This window comes from Siphateles boraxobius, unplaced genomic scaffold, assembly GCF_051911475.1.
Source record: "Siphateles boraxobius isolate OS27281-9 unplaced genomic scaffold, OSU_SipBor_1 26, whole genome shotgun sequence".
Lineage (NCBI taxonomy): Eukaryota > Metazoa > Chordata > Actinopteri > Cypriniformes > Leuciscidae > Siphateles > Siphateles boraxobius.
In genome coordinates, this window is record NW_027508876.1 from 21784010 (window position 1) to 21806339 (window position 22330).

General features: G+C 37.3%; 1 protein-coding gene across 9 annotated transcripts in view; it reads left to right on the forward strand.

The window, feature by feature from the left end:
• Positions 1 to 22330, forward strand: part of map3k15 (mitogen-activated protein kinase kinase kinase 15) — a 44082-nt gene that overhangs the window by 10251 nt on the left and 11501 nt on the right. Inside the window, exons 1-21 of one of the 9 annotated variants that reach the window (XM_077244890.1) lie at positions 391 to 499; positions 3285 to 3424; positions 5803 to 5826; positions 8117 to 8194; positions 8870 to 9063; positions 11968 to 12136; positions 12218 to 12324; positions 12452 to 12622; positions 13625 to 13737; positions 13891 to 14050; positions 14277 to 14427; positions 14523 to 14630; positions 14711 to 14760; positions 14967 to 15062; positions 15595 to 15682; positions 15785 to 15918; positions 16903 to 17030; positions 17112 to 17242; positions 17325 to 17430; positions 18939 to 19096; positions 19975 to 20158. In XM_077244890.1, the coding sequence (XP_077101005.1) occupies positions 3302 to 3424; positions 5803 to 5826; positions 8117 to 8194; positions 8870 to 9063; positions 11968 to 12136; positions 12218 to 12324; positions 12452 to 12622; positions 13625 to 13737; positions 13891 to 14050; positions 14277 to 14427; positions 14523 to 14630; positions 14711 to 14760; positions 14967 to 15062; positions 15595 to 15682; positions 15785 to 15918; positions 16903 to 17030; positions 17112 to 17242; positions 17325 to 17430; positions 18939 to 19096; positions 19975 to 20158 (2473 nt within the window). In that variant the 5' untranslated portion in view covers positions 391 to 499; positions 3285 to 3301. Of the gene's footprint in view, positions 1 to 390; positions 500 to 835; positions 2020 to 3284; positions 3425 to 5802; positions 5827 to 8113; positions 8195 to 8869; positions 9064 to 11967; positions 12137 to 12217; positions 12325 to 12451; positions 12623 to 13624; positions 13738 to 13890; positions 14051 to 14276; positions 14428 to 14522; positions 14631 to 14710; positions 14761 to 14966; positions 15063 to 15594; positions 15683 to 15784; positions 15919 to 16902; positions 17031 to 17111; positions 17243 to 17324; positions 17431 to 18938; positions 19097 to 19974; positions 20159 to 22330 lie in introns of those variants that run through there. The other 8 variants (XM_077244886.1, XM_077244892.1, XM_077244889.1 and 5 more) reach the window with 8 other exon arrangements.

The window sequence follows — 22330 nt, forward strand, 5'->3', positions numbered from 1 at the left end:
AACCTTTTAACATTTACAATTTAACCACTAACTTATATATTTAGTGGTAAAATGACCCAACTTGTAAAAAAAAACAAAAAAACAATCATAATAATTCAATGACTTAAATATATTTGCAAACTTGTGTATGACTATAATACGTTCACTCACAGATTATATATATATATATATATATATATATATATATATATATATATATATATATATATATATGCCTACACACACACACACCATATACTATAGGTCTATTTAAAAAATATATTATTGTTTAAAAACATAATAAATAGATGGTGAAATAAACAAAATCATCTCAATATTTATTGTGTGAAAATAATTTAGGCTACATCAATTACTGCTGTCACCACGGTTATGACGTCACGTTGCCGTTTTGCGCCTAGTGAAGATTAAAAAACGTAGGCTATTTGTTTACCAAGAAGGCACCCGTGTCATTTAACAGTGAGATAAAATGTGAATTTTGTGACGTGTAAAGAAAACCAAGGTAGGCCTATCATTTGTGAATATTTTACAGAATATTTTCATGGTGCGTAATTTTTGAATTACGAAAATATTAATTCTGTGCAGGCTATTCATGATTCATAAAATGCTAAAATAGCGAAACAAAAGCAGTCGGTAGCTTTATTACTAAAATGGGTAAAATGCAATTTCCACCTCGTCATTTCTACACTTCAAACGTGATGGAAATGACAGAATTTCAGAGGGAAAAAAAGACAAAACTCTTCAATGTACACTGTTAGTGAGCTTGTGAAAAGTTTCAATGAAGCCTTGCAATGTAGCCTATTGGAATTGTTTACTTCCAGTTTCTCGATTATCAAATGAAATGAAAACAACAGAAAGTAAACCAGTTTGGCGAGTTGGAGCCCTGGGCTATAAGGACCTGGTAGCGGTGCTCTGTTTGCCATGCGCGTATCAACACGGACAAGTTTTATATTTAGACATCTGCTCCAGATGATTCAACATGCAGCAACAACCGCGAGACGTTCCTCGCGCACTACACTCTTATGAAATATACTTACGCCTGAACGGAAGGACAGACGTTTGAGGAACTGATCAGGTCAGTTTGCAGAGAGGGCAGGAGAAATGACTTCCTCTAATAGGATGGTAATGCCTGTCTTTGGAGACATCGAGTGCGCGGTGCGGCTTAAGTTTGTCTGACTTTCTGCACCTTCCGCGTTAATTCACAAGAGCTGCATTTTGTATAATTGCACAACCGCTGGCGCAAACGAGATAAAACTGGACCGGATTGTAATATGTAGTGATGCGCGCTGCTTTAATGAATCGAAGACGCTGGACGTCACAGCCACTCACCTTTCCGTGCCACAGGTGCGCACTAAACTTTGGTTATTCATTATAGATTAACGGCGCAAAGAAAAGGAGGCACGCGCAGAGGGAAAAAACAATTAGCTACTCGCAGTATGGAGATCATGTCCAATCAACCCACATCAGAGACTGGTGGCGACCACACCACAGCGGTTTCCATGTCTGCAGGCGTGGAGAGGACTGATGTGACCAGCCCGAGTCCGGTGACCAAACAGAGGTCCCTGCGAGCGGTTTATGTGCTGAATGATGGACTGAAAGCAGTGGCCGCGAACAGCCCGGAATCCGGGGCGCTCCAGTGTCTCCAGCGCGCCTGCGACGCGGAGAGTGCCATATTAACTACAGTGACTTTTGGACGATTAGACTTTGGGGAGACAACGGTGCTTGATACCTTTTATGACGCAGGTGAGGCACTGCAATGCAGGTTTAAGGCATGGGTGCTCAAGGCTATAGTTCTAGAGCCCCCCAACACTTTACCCTTTGGGTGTCTCACTTATCTGGCACACCCAGTTCAGTTCTTGGAGCCTCTAACAACGAGCTGATGCGTTGAATAATGTGTGCTGGATTACGGAAATATCCAAAATGTGTAATTTTGGAGAGCCACTTGGACCAGGAGTTCCATAACATTCAGCTCTGCAGGATGGTGCATCTCTAGAAGAATAGAAATTCATTGGCATTGGTCATGTAAGATTTAGAGCATGGGTGTGCAATTGAATTAAATTACTTTGTAAGTATAGTACTATAGTACTAATGGTACTACTACTATGGTAATATTATGCAAATACAATAATATTATATCAATAATAAAAAATCAAAAGTTAAACAAAACTTCATAAAACATCATTATAAATAAATATATACAATTATAAGTAATAAATAAATAAATGGTGGTGATATACATATGCAAAAACATGTAGTTGCTCTCTTATAATTATTAATTATAAATTAATTTTAAAATGTGAATATTAGTAATACCATGCAAAAAAAGAAAAAATATATTAATTAAATAATCAAATAAAACAATATAACAAGAAAAAACAACAATTATAATTATTATATATATTATAAAACACAGTATATTATACAGATTACAGACAGATAATACTACAGGAAAAAAAGTTTCTCAAAAAGTTATTATGCTAAATTGTTAAGGGTAATGTGATGTTAGGGATCAATGGGCTTTCCTATGGGAAAGCTATTACTAAAAGGTCATGGCAATCTCTTTCAAGGGATATTAGGTGTGCATTTGGGATCTTCTGCCTCCAGCACATTCCTTTCCTGGAATTTACTCGCAAGGTCTAGTATGAAGTCTCTCTATCTCTCTCGTGGGCGTGGCTGCACGCATTACTCTGGGTGATCAAAATATGTTTATATATGAGCTTTAGGAGGGTGAGAAAAAGGGAATGTTTTTAAGTCTGATGCTGTTCCCTTTTGTGCATGCAGAATTTGCCACAGCATGGTTCAAAACATTGAATTCTAGTTCTGCAAAAAGTGAACAAAACTCTCCATATACAGTTCTATAGACTAGTCTTCTTGTTATTGTATTTCCGTCTTCTCTTTACTAAGAATGGTAGTCATGCATCTTGCTGTACATCAAGTCTGGTCTTGTATTTTTGAGCTTATTTAAACAGGATTTCAGATGTTTGCATAGTTTCAACAGAGTAAGCACAGATTGTGTTTGACTGGAAACGAACAAATATGACCACCATATATAGTAGAACAAATATGCCCTTAGGACTAACTTTAAACAGACAAACGGTTATTTAAAGCGTTTATTGAGTGTGTTGTCATGGACTGTCATTATAAACAAAAGAATCTTTAGAAATAAATGTTTCTTAAATAACAGGCACTGAGACTGATGCTTAAAGTATGCAAAACTAGAGTGTACTATAGTGGGATTCTGCATTATGGTCTCCCCGAATGCTTACTGTGTCTCTGATTGATTGCAGACATTGCAGTTGTGGACATGAGCGATGTGTTCAGACAGCCATCCCTGTTTTATCACCTGGGTGTGCGTGAGAGCTTTGACATGGCCAACAATGTCATCCTCTACCACGACACGGACCCTGACACGGCACAATCCCTTAAGGTGAGAGTCTTAAACATGCCCTTTTACAAAGTTTTGATTTTGTTTTTAGGGTCTACTAGAATAGGTTTTCATGCTTGAATGTTCAAAAAACACCTTATTTTTCACATATTAAAATACAGCCTGTCAGTAACACTCTGTTTTTTTGGTCTTTATGAAATCCCTCCTTCCAAAAATGTGCAATGTGCTCTCATTGGTCGGCTGAACCAGTGTGTTATGATAGGTCAACCGCTTCGAGCATGTTTCGGAAATGCCACTCCCTTTATCATTACTGCAAGTTTCAACACAACACAGCCAGGCTTCCCCACTATTGTGTAGTATTGGATATTGTGATGTGTACGTTCCTGGAAGAAAACTCAAGACTATAATCATGGTGTTTCAGGGGGTTCAGAGATAGTATGCGCTGATATAGATTATAAGTTCATAAGTGGAATTTGTGATTTATAACTTTGCAGGCCTTTTTCTTGCTCAAACCGCAACATTACACACTAAAGAAATGCAAAATAAACATAATATATCACGTTTAAAGGTGCTGTGTGTAACTTTTTTAAAGTTCGATGATTTTAAGAAAGCCATATGTAGTCTGATTTTCCCTAAAAGAGTAAATGCTGATTTAAATAATATTGATTTAATTAATAGTTTTAGTTTGAGGTAGGACTACCTGTACAATGGAAGATCGGAAACCTGTTTGATAACAGTCAGTTTTTTGCAATTGTTTAGTGCTGTTGATTGCAGAAAAATGAAGTGCTACACCTTTAAATCAAGCTAATTATAATTGCTACAGATGTTTTAGACTAAGAATTATCCAAAATCACAATCTTACCCCTAAAGAAAATCCTATTTATTAATAATGAAAAAAACATTTACTTTCCCCTTTTAAGACATCCACAAAAAAAGGTTTTGTCTTATTTAGCTGATTTCTTGAAAATATATATTTTTATTTATTCATTTAAAAAAAGCACATACTTTTGCCCTTTAAAGATGTCCAGAAAAAAACTTGTCTTATTTAGCTATTTTCTAGAAATGTTATAAAAAAATATATATTGAATTAACTACTTTTCACCTAAAAAATGCCCACAAAAAGAGACTTTGGGCAAGATTTACTAATAGCTTGCACCAGTGCAAACTCTCTTTTGGCGTTACGAAACTACTGTAATGAATTTTCTAAAGACACGCAGGGTTATTTTTGTGGCTGACTGTATTGCATATGCATTTAAAAGAGTTTCCCTTTCAGATAAACTCCATCCTTAGCTAAAAATAGCAGATCAGGCCTTTGCTGCCTAGTAGTGGACGGCCTCTTTGTTCAGATGACAAGGATACTAAAATTTTGAAAAAGTTATGACAGGAATATATAATTCCTAAGTTGGGGGGTGATAAAAAATGGCATAATGGCCTAAAAAACATGTCTTAAACCAGACACAAATTTGCACTCCTCTTGGTTGATTGCGTTGGTCATTGTGGAAATGTTTTTAGGAATGTGCTTAGGAATCACATATTCCCGTCATAAGTTTTTCTAAGTGCCACCACACAAATACTAGCAAGGATTGATGGGAGGTTAAACTTTTGAGCCCTCAGACTAGTATCTTTGTCATCCGAACAAAGAGGCCGTCCACTAGGCTGCAGGGCCTAACCTGCTATTCTCAGCTTAGGAAGGAGTTTATCTTTTCTGGGCACCGGACAGTAGAGCTGCCTGAACAACACGGTCTGTATTCGAGCTAAGGAATGCTATCAGCCCGGGACAGCTGCTCATAGCCACATTGCCACAGAGACATTGGAAGGCATGTGTTCTAGCATACTGAAATGATGACAATCACACATGGGGAGGAGCGTCACACGATCTGTTTGTGTATTTGTTAATGTTCTGTCACGCTGCTGTGTCCAACTGATTCAGTCCGGTTTTATTCACTGCACCACAAGGCCATCAGTCATGGAATAAGTAATAAATGGCATGACCGCAAAACTTGGGAAGTTTGGGACTTAAATAAGATAGTCCTGGACAGTCCTAGTCCTTGAATATGATTGGTTGAGCCTCATTCAAAGCCATTGTAAATGACTCTACAAACATACACCTGTGACCGGATCACATCAATATTACTGCGCCACTATGTCTCTGTGTTGCTTGTTCTGAAGAACTATATTGCTTGACGGAAGAGTTGTGTGTGTGTATTTATTTTATGAAACCTTGCCAGGTATGTAGAATAATCGTTTTATAAAAACAATACGCCCTGTGAAGTTATGGTTTACAGTGAATTTAGAACAGCTGTGGGGGTTTTGCTCTGCGTCGTTCAAATTCACTGTAAACCATAGCTTCTTGAGGCTTATGGCTTTAGAATGCATGCATTTTTGGAGTAATATTTTCTTTTCTTTTTTTTCTTGCATAGGACATGGTGGCACAGAAAAACACAGTAAGTATCAAAAGGATGTAATCTGATGAGGTTTGGAGTCTGTTGTTGGTGCGCCAAGAGCTTTGTGTATGAGACTATTTTTGGAGCTCTTATGTCATACGTTTACATGCTCTTCTGTGTCAGGGCTCGAAAATATATCCTCCACTTCATTAGGTGGGCAGATCATTTCCTGAACTCTTCTTTATGCACATACAGTACACTAATGTCAGTGGACACAAGGTCACCGTGTCCAGGTGTGAAGACTATTGCGGATTCTGATGAACCCATAAGGGCTCTCAAGGTGTCATGGCACTCTGAGTTAGTGGTTTTGAAAAAGGAGATGGTCGTTGAGTGTTAGTCTTTAAATATAAACCTCTTCTATTGAATGGATAAAGAGCGGAATCTGATTTTTTATATAAGCTTTTTATATCTATGTGATTCATCGAAACGGTCCAGAAACAAGCAAAAGTGTGTTAACTTCTTAACATCCGTTTTGTGAACACAAATGAAATTCAATGTTTGGTCTTTAATATTCATTAGGAATTATTCAGGTATCTTTCTCAGGAATCGTTTACCCAAGAATTCTGACATTATCTACTCAACCTCATGTTCCAAACTCGTATGACTTTCTCTGTTCTGTAGGGAAAGACTGTGCCTCTGTTTTCTATGGTGAGTGAAACTTTCAAGCTTCAAAAACCTGCAAAAAAACTCTAAAAGTGTCATAAAAATGGTCCATATGTCTCATGGGCATCTGGTGTCATGTGATGGCTTTGTGTGAGGAACAGGGTGAAATTTAAATCTGTATTCTTTTCGGGTGACATTAACTTCCAGTAACTTGATCACTGTGTGAATAATAATTCATGAATAAATTATAAAAAGAGTAAGACAAATGAACTGGATCAGCCAATTCATTGAAAAGAGTAATTTCCAAATTGCTACTTCTCTCATGAACTCTCGTTAACGTACCAAGGATGAAGCTAGGATTTGCAGTGAATTTGCTTAAATATGTTTGCTCCTCACTCCAGTGTTATTTTAGTTTTAATTACATACTTTTATAGTATTTATTATTTTGTATTAGCTTTTATTTTTATATTATCAGTTTGCATTTTAATTTCAGTTTTATTAATTGTGTTATGTCCTTGTCATTTTTATTAGTTTTAAAAATATATATATTTTTTATTTAGCATTATTTTTATATCAATTTTAGTTTTGTTAATTTTAGTGCTTTAACTTACACTTTTATTTGCCAAGGCAAAATTTGATTTTTTTTTATGTTTTATTTTTTAATTTTTAAAGGGGACCTAATATGCAAAATTCACTTTTACTTTACTTTGAGTATCTTTGACATAACCGTGTATGTATTTGACAGTTTAAGCACAATAAGACATGAAAGAGAACTTAGTTTAATACTCACGGGACGTGGCATCTGACAGCCAGCTTTCTGTGCGAGTACTTCGGATGTTTGCTCTCAGAAAACCATATATATCAGAAGTTTAGACTGATATGGCTTTCAAACTAATGCAGATAATAACTGCAATGTCATGTGACCGCGATAGAGATGATAATCAAAACCAAACAGATGTTCTAGTTTTTGGCACGTGTCTGTGGCATGTGCTGTACAGGCTCCGCCCTCTTCTGGAAAGTGGGGTGGGGAGCAGCAGCTCATTTGCATTTAAAGATACATGCATTTTTTCTTTCACTCAAAAATCAGCATTTACAAAATGGTATAATAAATGATCTGTGGGGTATTTTTCACAGCTGAAACCGGACAGACACATTCTGGGGACATCTGAGACTTATATTACATCTTGTAAAAAGGGGTCATAATAGGTCCCCTTTAAGTTTTTAATGTAATATCTATAGTTTATTTCATTTCACTTTTATTTCAATTAACAAAAATGTTTTAGTAGTTATAGCTTTTATTTAACAATAACACCACTGCCTCACAAAGGTGTTGTGTGGTTTCTAAATGGCTTCTTATACAGAGCATGAGTTGTATGAACTACATCTTGAATATTTTTAAAGTTTTTACATCTCTTTGAAGCTTGAAAAGTCAACTCCCTATTCAGTGTAAATGCATGGAAAAGTGACTAGTGTTGGAACAACATGAGGGTGAGTAAATTACAGAATTCTTTGGATGAACTTTGCTTTTGTCTTACTCCGCCTTTATTTTCCTGTCTTCAATTCATACTGTGCAGTGTAGTGTATATTCTTTCTCTGTCACTCTCTTTTTCTCTTTTCCTTTCAGTTGCCTTCACTGTTTGCTCTCCTTTTCTTTCTTTCTCTCTATCTCATGTGTTACCTGGAGTAGGTTGCAAGGCCTGTTAAAATAGGCTTCCCATGGGTCCAGTTGCCTCCTGAGTACAGGGGCTCCAGCCTAAGGAACAAAGTAGGTACTGCGAGTGTGCTAGTGCATGCTGGGAAAATCCCATATTCATGTATTGGTATGAGAGTGACCACTGATGTCTGTCACTATCACTAAAAGAATCAAAGTCATTGAGTTATTTCTTGCTGAGAAACAGCTTGGTTAACTTCATCATTTCCATTAAGTGGATCCAAAGGCTTGGTAGTTTTTTGAGCCTCCATGCCCTTGTGGCCCCTTGGACCCCATTTTAAAAACCACAATGCTTAGCTGCAATTTAGCTGAAGAGTCTGAGAATTTAAAATGTGCTCAGTAGCTATAATTAGAACACAGTCCTAACAGTTTAAATATTGTAGAAGTGTATGGTGACCATTTGACTTGAAAGAGGCTTTAGTTGATTCCTTGCATTTGAGGTGTTGATATGGCAGATTGCTAAGATGTGCTTTGGCCACCTCCATTTCACTCTGGAACTCTGGGACAGTACATGATCACAAAGTTGTCAACAAGATTTCCTTTGGCACTTCACATCGCTTGGCTGGCAGCTGCTGAGTACATGATCACTAAGACAGAGTCATTTCTGACAGACAGTTTGTACTTTTACACAGAGGTACAGATTTCATATTCTCTAAAGTGCTCCTACCAGCAAAGAATAGGTCTATATTGCATTTTTTCACAGATTTAGAATTTGTTTCTCTTTCTTAGGCCTCCAGTGGAAACTACTATTTCATCCCTTACTTGATGACGCCCAACAACGAGTACTTGTGCTGTGAGAACGTGGCCCAGCGAAGAGCATCGGAGTACATGCAACCCAACTGGGACAACCTTCTTGGACCTCTGTGTGTCCCGTTGGTGGACCGATTTGTCAACTTACTCAAAGACATTCACGTCACATCTTGGTATGACTGCTCACATTATGGTCACTCTTGGCAGGATGCCTACTCTATGGTCTTGATTTCAGAAGATCCTTTACAGAGTTACGTAACGATGTCATGACATTTTTGCTGAACATAAATCAAGCAAACATCTTCTAATTTGTGATTGACTGTTAAACTTTTTTTTTTTTTTACACATCTCGTTTTCCCTGAAGTGAAGAAATGGGACTCAGCCCAAATGGGATGTAGCAGTCAGATAATATCATCAAGACAGACATGCACAGGTGCATGCAATATTTATTAGGAACTACTGTAGCTTCTAACAGGCATCAGGGTGTCCTTTCACCTAGAGCTCTGGTATCAAATTTTAGAACTCCCGCAGATTGTAGTGCCCTGATTTCAGCACCCTGTTGCATACAGTACAGTCTCATGTAGATAGATTTTTGTCTATTGCTAACCCACTTTTTAGCTGGCCAAGAACACGTCAAAATTAGTTGTTGTTGCATGATGTTTAGATGCATCAGATGATTCCAAAAAGGGGGTTTCTTTGGGGGCCGAGGGTGCTCAATGCGTTGCAACTGAAAAAAAGAGCTCTCTCTGCCACCGCAGTCTTCGCAGCGATGCCAGAGGAGATCCTTTTTTTGGTTCCCCAAAGAACCTTTCAGTGAACAGTTCTTAAAAAAAAATAACTTAAATAACTTGTTAACTTGAAGAACATTTAATAATCTATAGAACCTTATTCCACTATAAAGAATCTTTTGTGGAATGAAAAAGTTCCATGGATGTTAAAGGTTCTTTATGGAAACATAGATGCCAATAAAGAATCTTTACCTTTAAAGGGTCGTTTCACCCAAGAAATCATTAATTTCTCACCCTCATGTAGTTCCAAAGCAGTAAGACCTTTGTTCATCTTCGGAACAAAAATGACGATCTTTTGTGATCTAAGACTTTTTCTATGTACACAAAAGGCCTATTTATCTCAAATATTGTACACAAATCTGTCTAAATCTGTGTTAGTGAGCACTTCTCCTTTGCCGAGATAATCCATCCACCTCATTGGTGTGGCATATCAAGATGCTGATTAGACAGTATGATTATTGCACAGGTGTGCCTTAGGCAGGTCACAATAAAAGGCCACTTTAAAGTGTGTAGTTTTATCACACAGCACAATGCCACAGATGTCGCAAGTTTTGAGGGAGCGTGCAGTTGGCATGCTGACTGCAGGAATGTCCATCAGAGCTGTTGCCCGTGAATTGAATGTTCATTTCTCTACCATAAGCCGTCTCCAAAGGCATTTCACAGAATTTGGCAGTACATTCAACCGGCCTCACAACCGCAGACCACGTGTAACCACACCAGCCCAGGACCTCCACATCCAGGATCTTCACCTCCAAGATCGTCTGAGACCAGCCACCCGGACAGCAGCTGCAACAATCGGTTTGCATAACCAAAGAATTAATGCACAAACTGTCAGAAACCGTCTCAGGGATGCTCATCTGCATGCCCGACGTCCTCATTGGGGTCTCGACCTGACTGCAGTTCGTCATCGTAACCAACTTGAGTGGGCAAATGCTTACATTCGATGGCGTCTGGCACTTTGAAGAGGTGTTCTCTTCACGGATTAATCCAGGTTTTCACTGTACAGGGCAGATGGCAGACAGTGTGTATGGCTTCGTGTGGGTGAGCGGTTTGCTGATGTCAACATTGTGGATCGAGTGGCCCATGGTGGTGGTGGGGTTATGGTATGGGCAGGCATATGTTATGGACAACGAAAACAGGTGCATTTTATTGATGGCATTTTGAATGCACAGAGATACCGTGACGAGATCCTGAGGCCCATTGTTGTGCCATTCATCCACGACCATTACCTCATGTTGCAGAATTATAATGCACGGCCCCATGTTGCAAGGATCTGTACACAATTCCTGGAAGCTGAAAACATCCCATTTCTTGCATGGCTAGCATACTCACTGAACATGTCACCCATTGAGCATGTTTGGGATGCTCTGGATGGGTGTATACGACAGCGTGTTCCAGGTCCTGCCAATATCCAGCAACTTCACACAGCCATTGAAGAGGAGAAGTGGACCAACATTCCACAGGCCACAATCAACAACCTGATCAACTCTATGCGAAGGAGATGTGTTGTACTGCGTGAGGCAAATGGTGGTCACACCAGATACTGACTGGTTTTCAGACCCCCCCGGACCCTCCCAATACAGTAAAACTGCACATGTTACAGTGGCCTTTTATTGTGGCCAGCCTAAGGCACATCTCTGCAATAATCATGTTGTCTAATCAGCATATTGATATGCCACACCTCTGAGGTGGATGGATTATCTCAGCAAAGGAGAAGTGCTCACTAACACAGATTTAGACAGATTTGTGAACATTATTTGAGATAAATAGGCCTTTTGTGTACATAGAAAAAGTCTTAGATCTTTGAGTTCAGTTCATGAAAAATGGGGGCAAAAACAAAAGTGTTGTGTTTATAATTTTGTTCAGTATATATGCAACTACCACTTTGATGCTTGAAAACTTCATAAAGAGAAACTAATCCATATGAATTGAGCGCTTTAGTACACATTTTCTGAAGAGACTCGATCGCTTTATATGATGAACAGATTTAACTTAGGCTTGTATTCACATATAAGCATTGATCAGTGAACATAAACAGAAGCTCAACCGAACCTGCTTGACGCGGGGAAAAAAATCTTGCGCTCAGATTTCATAAAAAAAATCTTCATGTGTGTTCTGAAGATGGACGAAAGTCTTACGGGTTTAGAATGACACATGGGTGAATAATTACTGAAAGAATTAAATTTTTTGGGTGAATTATCCCTTTAAGAGTATATCTGAGGTTTATACTGTAGTACCTGCAGATTTATCAGTGTATACTAAATCCTGTTGTAAATTCCTCTATTACAGTGCTTCTTACAAAGACACTCTTTTGAATGACATCCGAAAAGCTCGAGATAAGTACCAGGGTGAGGAGCTGGCCAAGGAGCTTACCCGGATCAAACTCCGCATCGACAACACTGAGGTTTTGACTCAGGACATTGTAATGAACCTGCTTTTCTCCTACAGAGATATACAGGTAAATACTATAAACCAAAAACATCTAAGCATTAAAAACCTTTACAGCCGGGTTTTAATGGTCATTGGTTCCTGTTTTCAGGACTATGATGCCATGGTTAAATTGGTACAGACCATTGAGATGTTGCCCACTTGTGACTTAGCCATCCAGCCCATGATTCAGTTCCACTATGCTTTTGCGCTCAATAGGTGACCACAAATCTGCATTGTGTGGTATATTCTCCTATTCATATGCTTGGCAAACAGACATTTAACTTATACAGCGTTTGATCTCAGGAACAAATGCATTTATTTTTGTGTGTGTGTGCGAACGCAGACGAAACAGCCCTGGAGATCGAGAGCAGGCTTTGCGTGTGATGTTGCAGGTTCTTCAGTCATGTGAGCACCCTGCACCTGATATGTTCTGCTTGTGTGGGCGCATCTATAAAGACATCTTCCTCGACTCTGACTGCAAGGACACCAAGAACAGAGAGAACGCCATCCAGTGGTGAGTGAGTGAAATGAGCTGCTCGAAGCTTACTTTTCAAAGGTCATGTTATTTATTTATTTATTTTTAATGAAGGAAATCCTTAAGGTTGTGCTCTAGAACAAATATCTTCATTATTTGCATTATTTTACACTAAAACACCCGGAACATCCTAGCACCCAATTTAAGTATGCTAAAAAAACACCCAGAAGACCCTGACAACCTCATTACATGTGCTAAAACGCCTAGAACACCCTAGCAACTGCATTAAAAACTATTAGAATGCACTAGCATTAAATGTGGTAGAACACCCAAGTAGGTCTATTGAATATGCTAATAACACAGATTACCCTAGCAGGTGCATGAAATATAATGAAACACACAGAACACTCTAACAACCGCATTAAGTGTGCTAAAAACACATTAGCAACAACACTGAATGTGCTAAAAATACTGAGAGCAGACACATTAAATGCACAAAAAACAGCCAGAACATCCTAGCAGCTGCATTAAATGCGCTAAAAACACCCAGAAGACTCTAGCAGCTGCATAAAATATACTTAAATACCTAGATCGCCCTTGCAGCCACATTAAAGGCCTCGATATACTCAAGCCGAAGTTCTCTTTCGTTCTTCACTTACGGGTAGATTGTTAAAAGCAAACAGCTTTAACGTATGAAACATGAAAAACTGTCAGTGTTTTATTTCATCCGAAGTACAACTTAATTTTCTATATAAAGCGGCTCTCCAGTGGGCTCATGTTTTTACCCACGGACATCTGACTCCAAACAAACTTCGAAATGATGTCACATCAGTTTTTCGATTTCACTTTAAGTATATCGGGGCCTTAAATGTGCTAAAACACCCTAATAATTGCATTAAGTGGATTAAAACACCAAGAACACCCTAGCATCCACATTAAATCTACTAAAAACACATAGCAATTACAGTACTTAGCAAAGCACTGGCATCCACCTATGACACATGTTAATGTGTAGTGTGTGTGTGTGTGTGTTTGTTGTAGGTATAGAAAAGGCTTTGAGCTGCAGCCCACTCTGTATTCAGGCATTAATCTGGCAGTGCTGCTTATAGTGTCCGGACAGCAGTTTGAGACTTCCATAGAACTCAGGAAGATCGGTGAGGAGGAGCACACTTCCTGTATCCTGTTTCTCCCAGTCCATTCACTTCATTAAGAGCACAGCTCCCACCTTATCACCCTCTCTCTCTCTCTCTCTCTCTCTCTCTCTCTCTCTCTCTCTCTCTCTCTCTCTCTCTCTCTCTCTCTATCAGGTGTGAGGTTGAACAGTCTGCTGGGCCGTAAAGGCAGTCTGGAAAAGATGAATAACTACTGGGATGTGGGACAGTTCTTTACTGTTGGCATGCTTGCCAATGACATCCCCAAAGCTGTCCAGGCTGCAGAGAAACTCTTCAAACTCAAACCACCCATATGGTACATATACAATATACCTGTAGAATATTTATTCTATATGTTAAGTTTAAGAAATAGAGTTGGAGCTGTGGCCAAACAGTTGTGTCCAGATACATTTCGCCAAAATGCTGGAAATATGAATTTGAATTCAACCTCCTTCTTCTACTCATAATTTCTTTTCACAGCTCAACTTTCTAAAATGGCAAAATTGGGCTTTAATGCAACTCAAATTCATTTAATCTTTCAGGTACCTGCGATCAGTCGTCCAAAACCTTCAGTTGATTCAGCATTTTAAGAAGCAGAACACTGAGCATTCTCCTCAAAGAGAGAGACTCAACTTCTGGATGGACATTATCGTGGAGGCCACACAGGGAACCACAAATGGCCTCCGTTTTCCGGTACTAAACCGCCTGACATTAGTGTCTTATCCAGGACCACAACTGAATCGGCCGAACAGGATTTAATAGACTCGTCCCTTTTTTTCATTACGCAGGTGTTGATTCTGGAGCCTACTAAAGTGTACCAGCCCTCGTATGTGTCCATTAACAGTGAAGCTGACGAGAAGAATGTTTCAATATGGCACGTGTCCCCTTCTGAGACGGTCAGTGGTTTATGTGACGTCATGTTTGCTGAAGAATTTTATTTTGTGTATCATTGTTTGATTTTCCGAACTGGTTACAGAAGGGAATACATGAGTGGAACTTCACAGCGTCATCCATCAAAGGCATTAGGTGAGATTCTGTCTCTACTTTTTTTCTAAGGTTAAAAACCATACATTTTATTTCTAGTGTTTGTTTTTATAGGTAATATAATATACAATTTTAATATCGGCCAAAACTTGAAAATATGTTGTTTCAGCTGCAATTCTTCCATTTAAATGTGATTTATTCATGATCTCAGAGATGCGAAACAAATCTTGCATCCTTTCACTCTCTAGCATCTCAAAATTTGATGAGCGCTGCTGCTTTTTGTATGTCCACGATAACTCGGACGACTTCCAGATCTACTTCTCCACAGAGGAACAGTGTGGCAGGTTGGTGTTCAGGTCAAGTTTCTATAAAATATATAAAAATGAAATGCAAATGTGATGTTTATCTAAAGTCATGTTTGCTTATTAGTATGGTTGATTGGATCATTGAAGTTCAGAAGCAAAGATATTGGTTAATAAAGTGAGATTGAATACATAAAGTATATTTGTGTAATTTAACATTTATTTATTGCAGGTTTGCCTAATTTTCTGAGTTTGCAATTCACTATTTTTATCCATTTTGAAGAATATACTCAATCTGTTTTTGTGCAAGTGAGATGAGCAAATGTATGCTCACATTTAGTCTAGAACTACAATACCCATCATGTTTACACAGCGCACACAACACCTCTGCACTTACTCACGATTTACCTCAACATGGGGATTGGAGCGGTGTCAGTCAATAACTTTGAAAACAAAATAACTTGTTTTATTTGAAAAAGTAATAAAATATATTTAAAAGAAATTAGTTACTTTACTGGTTATTTGAAAAAAGTAACTGCTTACTGATGTGGGAATGGTTGTCTCCTGTTTGAAGGTTCTGCTCCATGGTGAAAGAGTTGATCACAGACGGATCAGGAAATGCTGTCGAGCTGGAGGGGGAGGGAGACGGGGACACCCTGGAGGTGAACGCTTCAAAGTCTAACTAGTTTGACTAGACTAAAAACTAGTCGATTCTTGTTGGATTTGTGTGGATTGGTGTACTTAATTCCTGAATTGTTCTGTAGTACGAGTATGACTACAATGAAAATGGCGACAGGGTGGTTCTAGGTAGGGGAACGTATGGAGTGGTCTACGCAGGGAGAGACCTCAGTAACCAGGTGCGCATTGCCATCAAAGAGATCCCAGAGAGAGACAGCAGGTGAGACATTTTGTATGACAACCCTTTTGAAAAGGCCAGCATAGATGTTCACCAGCATGTTGTGTTATGGATGCTGGTGTTTCCATCAGGCGTCTTAAAGGGGTAAATTTGTCATAATTTACCCTCATGTTGTTCCAAACCTGTTTGACTTTCTTCTGTGGAACATTAAACAAGACATTTTGAAAAATGTCTCAGTGTTTCTTTTCTCTCCATACAATGAAAGTCAATGGGCTACAATGTTGTTTGTTCCCAACCTTAAGAAGAAACCCATACAGGTTTTTAACAACATAAGAGTGAGTGAGTGAGTGAGTGAGTGAGTGAGTGAGTGAATGAGTGAGTGAGTGAATGAGTGAATGAGAGAGTGAGAGTAATTATAAAAATGATAATGTAATGATTAACAATAATTTTAATTAATGAATAATAATTTTGAATGAATTTAAAATGTACAATTAATTAATCTTGTTTAAATTATTAAAATTAAAAATAATTGTATTGTATTTTGGATTTATTTGGAGCAATTCCAACCCATTTCCAACTGAAATGATATTTAACCAGAAAATGTTTTGGGTAGGACTTAATTTTATCAATCTGGAATTGATTTGATCGTGAAAAGTGGTCCCTGTATGACAGACAGAGAAAAGGTCCTAGATGGTCTTTTTAGTAGGGAAGATGAATAGAGAATTTTATTTTTTCGATTGTAGTTCTACAATACTAAACCATAAGATACATATAGGTGATATCACCTCTACAGTGTTGTTATTGTTAACTAAAACTATTAATAAAAATGTTGCCTTAGCAAATAACTGAAATTAAATGAGTTTAATTTAAAGTATTACACTTATTATAACCGAAAGAAAAAAAATCTGAAATTAAAGCTTTAAAATCTAGTAAAAATGACAAAAGAAATCACTAAAACTTATTTAGAATATTAGTAAATACTATAGTATAATTTAAATAATACTATGATAAAACTGATACATACAGGTATTCCCAACCACTGCATGAGGAAATAGCCCTCCACAAGTACCTGAAACACAGGAACATTGTTCAGTACCTGGGCTCTGTGTCAGAGGATGGCTATATCAAGATCTTCATGGAACAGGTCCCTGGAGGTACATGTGTGGTTTTCTGAAAGAAGAATATTAAGTATGTCTTTTCTACTTTAAAAATATTTTATAATTTCTCCTCCACAGGAAGTCTGTCAGCGTTGTTACGTTCAAAGTGGGGTCCTCTTAAAGAAGCCACCATAATCTTCTACACTCGGCAGATCTTGGAAGGACTCCGTTATTTGCATGAGAACCAAATCGTTCATCGGGACATCAAGGTAACAACTGTGACAAACCTTTTGGGTCTTTATTTGCGGCCAATCAGAACCAGAAGTTCAATGCCCGTTCATCTGTTCACAGGGAGACAATGTCTTAGTCAACACCTACAGTGGCGTTTTGAAAATCTCAGACTTCGGCACGTCCAAGAGGCTGGCTGGAGTCAATCCCTGCACAGAAACGTTTACTGGTATTTCGCCTATATAGCCTTTTGTTGGTTACAGAATGTGCTCTCCATGTGACCCTCTCGCCTGTTCCATTTGACCCGTGCTGTGTGTCATGCATCATACATCCTGGTGGTCTTGCCAGGTCAGGGTTTTGAGCTTAATGTTCAGTCCATCATTAGCCCACCAAACAGGATCCGGGGGAGTTTCATTCCTCCCCTTTCAGTGTCATGGCACCTCCTCCATCCCAACACTGACAGCATACATCAATACATTTTAGAATGTGATTTCCAATATCAGTATCAATGCTCTACATTAGGGGTTTTCAAACTGGGGTCGATGGAAAAAGGTTGAGAGAAAAATAGTGTAAAAATGTAAAATAATAAAAGTTAGGCCCATGTTTCATGTCAGTCATGTTTCGTGTCTTGCCATGTGATTCCTTTGTCTAGTCTTGTGATCCTCTGTCATCAGAGTCCACTAAATTTCCCCACATATGTTTCCAGGAGACCATTCCCCTGGCAGGTTCACATGAGGGCAAGGGAATCACATGACAAGACATGAAACACGACTAACGTGAAACATGGACCAAAACACTGCTATGACCTGACAAATAGCTGCTATTTAATTAATAATAATAGTTGATTAATCATTCCAAAAAAATATTTATTTAATAATTAATTGATTTAACTATAATAATTTGACAACAATTATTTGACAGAGAAGTCTCTTATGCTCACCCAGAATGCATTTATTTGATCAAAAATAGAATATAAACTGTAATATTGTGAAATATTATTATAATTTAAAATAACTGTTTTCCATTTGAATTTATTTTAAAATGTAATTTATTCCTGTGATGGAAAAGTTTAATTTTCAAGAAACATTGCTGTTATTATCAGTATTGGAAATATTTGTGCTGCTTAATATTTTTGTTAAAAAATTTGTTTTAAATAAAAATCTTTTGTAGCATTATAAAGTCATTACTGTCACGTTTGATCAATGTATTGCATCCTTGCGGAGTAAAATAATTAATTTCTTTAAAAAAATCTTAGTGACCCCAAACTTTTGAACAATAATCTATATAGCTCCCTTTAAATTTTAGAAAGAGTCTCCTCCATATTTCAAAAAAAATAAAAAATAAACACTTGACTGCTGGTCGTTTTGCTATCCAAACCACTGGTGTGGACTTGGTCACCTTTCCATGACTTAGATAACCCTTATCTCCTGACTCAAAATAGACAGCTTTTCTTCTAGTGTGGTGAGCAATTCTGAGTCCTGGTCACTGGTAACACGAGAATGTCTCCTGTGGGAGAGTAATTAGATTAGCATAGCGTCTGAGACAGGAGTGTGTTTGTGTTTCATTAGTGACTGCTGAAGCATCAGAGCAGGTGCACTCATCCGTCCTCCCTCTTGCCTTCCACTGTCATCGTCATCACTTCTCAACTTCTCTCCGTTATTTATTGTATGTATCATCCTGTCACAGCACATTCTTATCTACTGAAGTTCTGCTCTTCTCTGGTAAACCTCTGTCCAGGCACGTTGCAGTACATGGCCCCCGAGATCATTGATAAAGGCCCTAGAGGTTACGGGGCACCTGCTGATATTTGGTCCCTGGGCTGCACCATCATAGAGATGGCGACAGGCAAACCACCTTTCCATGAGCTGGGAGAGCCACAAGCTGCCATGTTCAAGGTATAACTATATTTGCTTAAAAAAATAGAAATGAAAAAAAGGGAATGTACTGATACTTCACATTTGTACAGTATGTGTATTCCCAATAAATATATCTTTACATATTTTACATATCATTAAATAGAAATTATAGCATGTTAACGGCAACTTTGATTAAAAAAACTATACACTAATTATTCACTACTGTTATAAAGTTTGGGGTCAGTAAGAATTTTTTTTTTTTTTGGGAAAGAAATTAATACTTTTATTCTGAAAAAAATCCCTGAAAATAAATCATATTAGAATGATTTCTGAAAGATCATGTGACATTAGGACTGGAGTAAAGATGCTGAAAAAATTCAGCTTTGCCATATATAAAATTTAAATTATATATATATATAATTTATAATAATTTTTTTATGTATATGGGTCTTGAAGGTACTATAAAGGTACTATAAAGCAATAATGTCTGTGTACATATGTGTAATATATATTTTTTTAATGTATTAATTTATTGGATCTTTTAAAGTAATATATAATTACTACAGTATTTTTGGAGATCTTTTTTTTAGAAATCATTTTGTTTAATAATCTAGTTCTTTACAGAAAATTTGGATTTGGTTTCAAAGCAGAAGGTAACCGACCAGGAAAGGATTTATTTGTATGTATATATAATTATAATAATAATATTAAATTATTTATTTATTTTTAAAATGATGAATAAAAACTAAAATAATCCTTTCCTCTGAATAAAAAATATGGATCATCGCAGTATGCTTTTTTGATTTTAGAGATGCATTGTTATTTTTTTGTAAAATATTATGTATTGTTCATGCTTTTCAATAGGCTATTAATCAGAGAGCATCTCCTCCATTGATCTCTGTTTTCTTTTCTACCAGGTGGGCATGTTTAAGATCCATCCTGAGATCCCAGAGTCTCTTTCATCAGAGGCCAAATCCTTCATCCTTTCCTGCTTTGAGCCGGACCCAAATAAACGAGCGACGGCCGGGGACCTGCTCAAGGATCTGTTCCTGCGTCAAAACATCAAAGGCAAAAAGAGCAAGATCGCTTTCAAACCCTCAGGTAACATCTCTTACCAAGTCTAACATGCTTTCCACAGCTGTGATAATAATGTGACCTGGGTTGACCCTTCTGCTCATATCCATGGTGTGTAAGACATTTTGGGTCTGTGAGAGAGCGCACATGGATCATTTCTCGCAGGCAAACACACAGAGCTTTCAAACCCCCCCCCCATAGCCCGGCATTCATGCTTCACTGCGCTGTCTGGGATCTTCGCAACAGGTCTGAACTGCTCTCAGCCGGCAGACTGCGTTCCAGATGGAACTTACACAAGAGATGGGTTGGAACAACAGGACTTGGAAAAGGGGAGGGGTGAAAGGAAAGCCCACAGTACGGCCTCACGCTACCATCACAAATTGTTTCCATCCTGCTGCACATGTCAGCTACCCCGCTGTCCTTGAAAAGCATTCTCAGGGTGTGGTGTTTCACACAAACATACACACTGCTTTCTTAGAAACCACTCAGATTTCTCTTTGAAATGGACAGAAGAGAACAATGTTAGTGAGAGACAAGCTGTTCCAAATACTAGTGAGCTGTCTACTGCTTTCTGTCGTTTAAGCTCATGAGTGACTCATTTGAGAACTCTCCATGTAGTGAACAACATAAATACCTTTTTGCACAGAAGCCATGTGTTAGCATGTTGCTAAGCTAATGGTTCGATACTCTAATAAGCATAAAAATATAAAGGCTAGCCTACATAAATATTTGGTGACATTTTTTAGTATTTTTGGTTTCGATTCTTTTTTAAACACTATTTTTGTTAATAAATCTAGGTACTTTTGTATACATTACCATTCAAAAGTTTTGGGTCTGTAAAAATGTATTTGAAAGAATTTGTTATTGCAAGTAAGGTTATTGGAATGGTTTCTGTGACGGATACATGCTACGTTTTACCTTAAAATTTGGTCAACAAAGTCTCCTCTTAGGAGGAGGTATATTTTAAACAGCCTTTGCATCTGGAGCACGCAGATGATAACAAATCAATATTTCCTTCTCCCTTCACGCCATCCAATCGGCTGCTTGGATTCTCTGTGTAACAGTGTGGCAAGGTTTGTGTCTCCCATCTATGTGTCCTTATGTGTTCTTGAGGACCACGATATCATAATCATTGATATTTTCCTGGTTTCTGGTGATTGTATTGAGTGCATGTTCTTTGTGTGCTCTGGTTCTTTGTGACATATTTTTCCTAATTCTCTTGATTTTTCTCTTCCTTTCTGTTCTCAGTGATTTAATGTTGATTTGGTTTTAGGGGTTTAACTTACTATTGAAGCTTTTTAGAAATGTTTTGAGTAGTATTGTTATATTGTGGGTAACACTTTACAATAAGGTTCCATTAATGTTAGTTAATAATATGCATTAACTAACAATGGGCAATTTGTTTCAGTATTTATTCATTTTTGATAATGTTAGTTAATAAAAATACAACAGTTCATTTTAGCTCAGGTCTATTAAAAAATATGAACAGATACAACTTTTGATTTTAATAATGTATTACTTAATGTTGAAATTAACATTAACTAAGATTAATAAATGCTTTGTAAATATTTTTTCATTGTTTATGTTAGCTAATGTAGTAGTTAACTAACATTAACAAATCAAACCTTATTGTAAGGTGTTACAATGTTGTGCAAATGGAAAAATTAAATTAAGTTAAATTGGGGACTGTCAGTCAATTATTATTATTTCTTATTAAATCTAATTAATTGCAGTCAAGCTCACATATTTGCTGATTTAAAAACCCAAATGTAAATATATTCATATTAATGTGGAAGATGAGTTAATCATTGAACAGGCATTGACACGTTTTGTAATGCCTGTTCAATGATTAACTCATCTTCCACATTAATATAAATATATTTACTTAGACGTAAATAAATTGTTAGTTGTTTATGTATTTGTATATACAGTAGGTATTTCTGTTGTATATGTCTATTGTATAGTCTATTAATGGCCTTTAGGAGGCATGATTAATTGTTAATTTTAAAATTTAAAATTAAAAACAATATAAAAAACATGTTGAATTGACAACCCCAATAAAATGTTTCGTTTTAAAATTAATTTAAAACATAAAACTTTATTATTTAGGCTATTATAAATATTTATGAAAGGTTTGAACAGAGTGGGAAAAAGCCAAAAATGGTGGTAACTCTGGTTTGACTGAATGAGTATATATGT